Consider the following 5,202-nt stretch of genomic DNA (forward strand, 5'->3'; position numbering starts at 1 on the left):
GGAATCATTTTTTAAAGAACCCTTACAAATGAACAATGACCCCAGGTCCATGTTCGTGCTGATTGCAAACTGTGAGCTGTTCGGGTCCACAGGCCTTCACTCAGACACTCCACCCACAGGAGGCTGAACGTGGACACGCAGAGGTGCGCTGGGTATGAGAGCTATGACAGGCCACCACCTGGGGACAGGGGTGGGGACAGGGGTGGGGACAGGGAGGGAGAGAGCAGAGGCATTGATACACACCTAGTAAGTATTCAGAGACCCCCAACTTAGCACTTGTCTCTGGAAGAGCCCACAGGAGTCATCGCTCACAGACAGGGAGACCCTGGCCAGCAGGTAGGCTAGAACCTGCCCAGCCCCCAGGTGAGCACACCTCCCACGAGAGGACACCTCAGCTGGTGTGCTGCTGCTGAGACGAAAAAGACAACAATGGTGACACAGATTTCAGGAGCATGGGATTTATTTTACAATGATTTATTTTATCTCGGCATAAACGGACATACACACAAGTTTGACAGCATCTGTGCCCGGGATGTAAAAACTGAAGCGTTGATAAGTACATTGGCATACTACAGCACCAGCGCTTGAGCCGTGCCTTACCAGGCTGGTTTGCCCGTAAGAAGTATGTTTAGAGCTTTGGAAAGCTTTGGAGGGCTTACTCTCACAGGAGAACACACTAGCCTTTTATTTTAGTTCATCTCAAACCAAGTCACTGAGAACGTTGAAAGCGCCCGCCCTGAGAGCCGGGGCTGCGTGGTCCAGGCACCTTCCTGGGCGCGCAGGAGTTTATAGGATGCTGCTCCCAATGTAAATTCAGGTGGCATTAACACACGTGCTCACTTCCATTTTTAGCTCTTATTATCGTCCCATGGATAATAACATTGCAGAGGAAAAGGGAAAATACAAACAGTGATTTTTTTAATGCCAAAATAAAACATTCTGTAATCTGGGGAAGTGTCTAAATAGGACAGAACACAAAACAGCACTTGTGTTTACATTCACCCCACCAAGGTGTTACAACAGACTACATCCTGAAACCAGCTCGGCTCCAGGAAGCGGCGAAGGGACAGCAGGAATGTCCCATTTCAAAACCTTGTGCACGAAGTTATCCAAGACACCAGCGCGTTAGACCCCTGCCACCAGAATTACCAAAGTGACAGCAGGAATGAATGGAAATGGAGGTGATTCATCTTCTTAAGTATTTGTAGCAAAGCTGATATAGGTAAAACTTGCAACTAAGTAACAAGAGTTTCACAGCATACAGTCTCCTAAAGGAAAAGAAACGGGTGCCGCCACAGACTCGGAAATCAAATCACCAAGTTCCAAACCCAGCTCCATCAGTAAAGCACTGAGTCAACACCAGCACGGGGGTTGTTCCCAAGACCAGGAATAAAAACAGAAAGAAAATGAAGACGGCTTAAGCCCATTCCCTTGGGCTCCAAATGACTGACAATACAAGTCATTGCTTGTCAACAAACGAAAACGCCACGCTCTCCTGGACTCCAGCGTCCCTTGCATGAGGATCATGGACGGACATCATAAATACATTAGCTTCATGTGACAACTGATCCAACAGCAGAAGTAGCTCCGCGCCATTTTTCAAAAAAGTGCTGGATACGGATGATGATGTCACATGGAATAGGAAACATCCTTCCACGGAACGCACCAGAAGCAAGGCTCCCCGCTCCTCTCCAGCCGCCTCCAATCAACGATCTTGGAGAGGGTGGCTTTCCCGTTCATTTAACTGCTGCAAACCTTGTGGCCCACACCCCAGGGGCTGCCCCCAAAAGCAAAATAACTGGTCCTCGTGGCCTGCCAGGTCCTCTAGTACTTGCTGTATGTGATGCTACTAGTTGGAAACATGACATGCAATGTTCTATACCCTTTGATTGACCCATTAGGTGTCCTTGTATTATTTCATCTGACAGACCCCTGGGACTCTGAGGCCACAGGAAGTGATGTTATGACTAGCACAGGCACTCCTTTATCAAATTAAATCGCAAAATAATATGTCAAGCGCCCACCTGGGCATGTCACTGAGTGGCTGTCCACACCTGACATTCCGCACCTCTGTCCTCTGTGGGAACGATTTTACTCTGGAAGTCCACTTTCAGTGCTTTGTTTTTAAATGGTAAACATCAAAGGCAATGATTTCTCAAATCAAGTCACAGTGATAACATTTTACGAGCCTGATATTTAAGGAATGAAAATATTAGCCTGGTTCCACTTCATATAAAAGTTTTAGCCTAAATAGTAAAAATCTAGACACACATGTACGGCTCTACGAAAGGCCCATTTCTTTAAAGGCGCATCATTTGTTTCCTTTTGCTCTAACTTCTTGTCCTACCACCATTTCCAGCCTAGTCTTATAAAACGCCGACACAGCCGGGCACTAGAATTCTGTTCTTGTTTCCTAAGATGATCACCCAGGTGCCAAGGTATCTGCTGAGCTCGTGAGCAAGCACACGAGTCACCATGACCCCTCTAACTGGAACTGTCAATAATTCCGTCTCTCTGGCACATGCATAAGTGTCAAGCCAACCATTTCTAAACACACTTAGCTGATAACTTTCACAACCACAGACTCTTTAAAATGCATAACCTACTTCCCAATTGCCCGCTGATTGCTACACAGATGTAACTCCTACCATTGGATTAACAAGTAAATATCAGTAATCTATGCATGATTTCATCTAATTATGTTCCAGTAACTTTCAACGTGTAGTCTTCCTCTTACGATCAAACACTGGACTGGATTCAGGATCCAAATCACTTGGCCTGATAGTGAGCATATATTTTATCCTTAAACTCTAAACGAACAGGAAGCCCTGTCTGTACATATTTGAAAAGTAAAATGTAACAAGCGAGGAAAGACCAACTGAATTGTTTTTAATCCTTATGCCCTGTCAAAGTCGTGAGTTCCGTGTTAATTCTATTATGGTATTTTGGAATTCACAATTAGAAAAATGTAGTTTACCTGCTAACCTGCCTTTTGAATACACGTTATCCCCCCTCAGTGCTGTCACTCTGCTGCTCTGTTCTTAGGGTGATGTTTTCAAAATTTAGTTTCCCTCATCAGAATTACATAACACATATTTAAAACATCCTAAGTTGTGGGTTCAAAAGGTTCCTGCATGTTTGTCTTCAGAACTGTCAAAAAGAAATGATTTTAACCTTCTCGGGGAAGGAGTATAATTCTCTGAGTCCATCATAAAATATGAGAGTGGTTGAGCGTTATTTCGCGGCTTTCAAGGGTTAACACAGACCAGCACCCTTGGGAGTCAGCTTTTCCTAGTCAATACACGCCCTTGGTGCACATTTCCTCACTCAAGCTTTAACATGCAAATAATAGTAAACCATTACTATACCGTTGAATGTAACTATTACCATCCTCTAACTTGAAAATGTTAAACCCATTTCATTTGAACAGTGAGCTGGAGCCGCTCTTATGGGGGGTGGGGGTTTGTCCCCACCTGTGGTGCCCGTGGGGTGGCAGAGGGGATACTGCCAAAGCTTACTGGCCAGGAGATGGACCGTATTGGAAATCGAAGGTTTTACCGTGAATGCTGATTAAACTTGGAGTTGAGCCAACCAAAACTTGAGCACATGGCGGCAAGAACTTTTAAATCAAGTTAGGAGTTTAAGAGCTTCACTTGTCAGTCATCATTTTAAACCTCAGGCCAAAACACATGTGCCTTTTTTCCGGGGTTCTGCTAACAGGGTTCACGTGGGCCTGCTTTACGTTCCCCGCTCCTGGTGCTGGCTGCAAAGGAACCCCGCAGACTCCAAGTCTGGCCTCCTGTCCACTCCACTCGGACACCCCAGTACATCCTGGGTAACCCCCACCCCGGAAGCCTTGACCACAGCCTAGGTGCACCGCGACCACCCCCCAGCGCACCCTGAATGCACCCTGGCCCGCCCGCCCGCCTTCTGACTCCGTTTCCTTCTCCTTCGGGGACTCTGCGTCTCACCCGTAAGATTACTGTCTGCGCGGCCCTGCGTCTTACACATGAGCCCACTAAGCAAAGCGAAGCAAAAGGAACGCGCAATGGAGAAGCGGACCTTAAAACAGCGTTGCAACAACTCTTGGGGGCCCCCGCAACAAGCTTCCAGCTTCCAAACGTTTAAAAGACCTCGTCGGCCAGAGGACCACCCCGCGACTCTCCCCCTTCCTCCACTACCTTCGCCCCCCTGCCCAGGGGGGACCTCGGCCTGGGGGGGCCTTCCCGGACCCAGGGCCGCCGAGGGGGACGCCCCGGTGACCCCGGCCCGCCCTACGCGGCCCCCTCCTCGCCTCTGTCCGGTTTCTCGGGCAGGTTGAGCACGAAGGGGAACAACGCGCCCCGGACGTCCAAAGGGGCGCCCAGCGGCTGCGGCTCGAAGCTGCCGCCCAGGCCCGCGTCCGCGTCCGCGCCGGGCTCGCCGTCCCGCGGGGGCACGAAGCGCCAGGTGCCGGCGCGGCTCACGCAGTAGATGCTGCCGTCCAGCGCCGCGCAGCGGAAGGGCTGCAGGCCGGCCGGCGCGCCCGGGGGCCGCAGGTGCGAGGCGCAGCGGCTCCACTGCTTGGCCAGGCAGTGGTAGCGGGACACGCTCACCCCGCCGGCCGCCCCGTCGCCGCGGGCCCCGCACAGGTCGAAGCGGTAGATGAAGCCGTCCAGCGCCACCATGTCGGCCGAGCGCTCGCGGCTGCTGCTGCACGGGCACTCCTGCCACTCGTCGCGCCGCGGGTCGTACTTGAGCAGGCGGTAGAAGAGCGAGCCCCCGGACACGTAGATCTCGCCGTTGCAGGTGGCGGCCTCGTGAGCCACGGCGAAGGCGCCGCGGGGCAGCGGCGCCACGGGCGCCCAGCGGTCGGCGCGCGGGTCGTAGCGCTCCACGCTGAGCAGGCACTCGCCGCCCACGGCGTACAGGTGGCCGTCCAGGGCCAGCAGCTGCAGCTGGGAGCGCGCCTGGCGCAGCGGCCGCACGGCGCTCCAGCGGTCGGTGGCCGGGTTGTAGCAGAAGACGCGGTCCGAGGGGTGCGCGCGGCCGTCGGGGCCCGCGGGCGCCACGCCGCCGGCCACGAAGAGGTAGTTGTGCAGCACGCACAGGCCGCAGCCCCGCGCCGGCGCGCCCTCGGGCAGCCGCGTCAGCTCGCGCCACTCGCGCGCCGCCTCGTGCCAGCAGTACACGGCCGCCTCGCCGCGCGCCTCCGCGTCCCCC

The 5,202-nt window shown here is 52.9% G+C and overlaps 1 protein-coding gene across 3 annotated transcripts in view; it reads right to left on the reverse strand.

Annotated features, from left to right (window-relative positions):
* Positions 1 to 442: 442 nt before the first annotated feature.
* Positions 443 to 5,202, reverse strand: part of KBTBD11 (kelch repeat and BTB domain containing 11) — a 29,666-nt gene continuing 24,906 nt past the window's right edge. For all 3 annotated transcript variants that reach the window (XM_019668755.1, XM_019668753.1, XM_019668754.1), the window contains exon 2: positions 443 to 5,202. This exon is cut by the window's right edge and continues 1,894 nt beyond it. In XM_019668755.1, coding sequence (XP_019524300.1) covers positions 4,275 to 5,202 — 928 coding nt within the window. In that variant the 3' untranslated portion in view covers positions 443 to 4,274.

This window comes from Hipposideros armiger, unplaced genomic scaffold (assembly GCF_001890085.2).
Source record: "Hipposideros armiger isolate ML-2016 unplaced genomic scaffold, ASM189008v1 scaffold_538, whole genome shotgun sequence".
NCBI classification, from domain to species: Eukaryota; Metazoa; Chordata; class Mammalia; order Chiroptera; family Hipposideridae; genus Hipposideros; species Hipposideros armiger.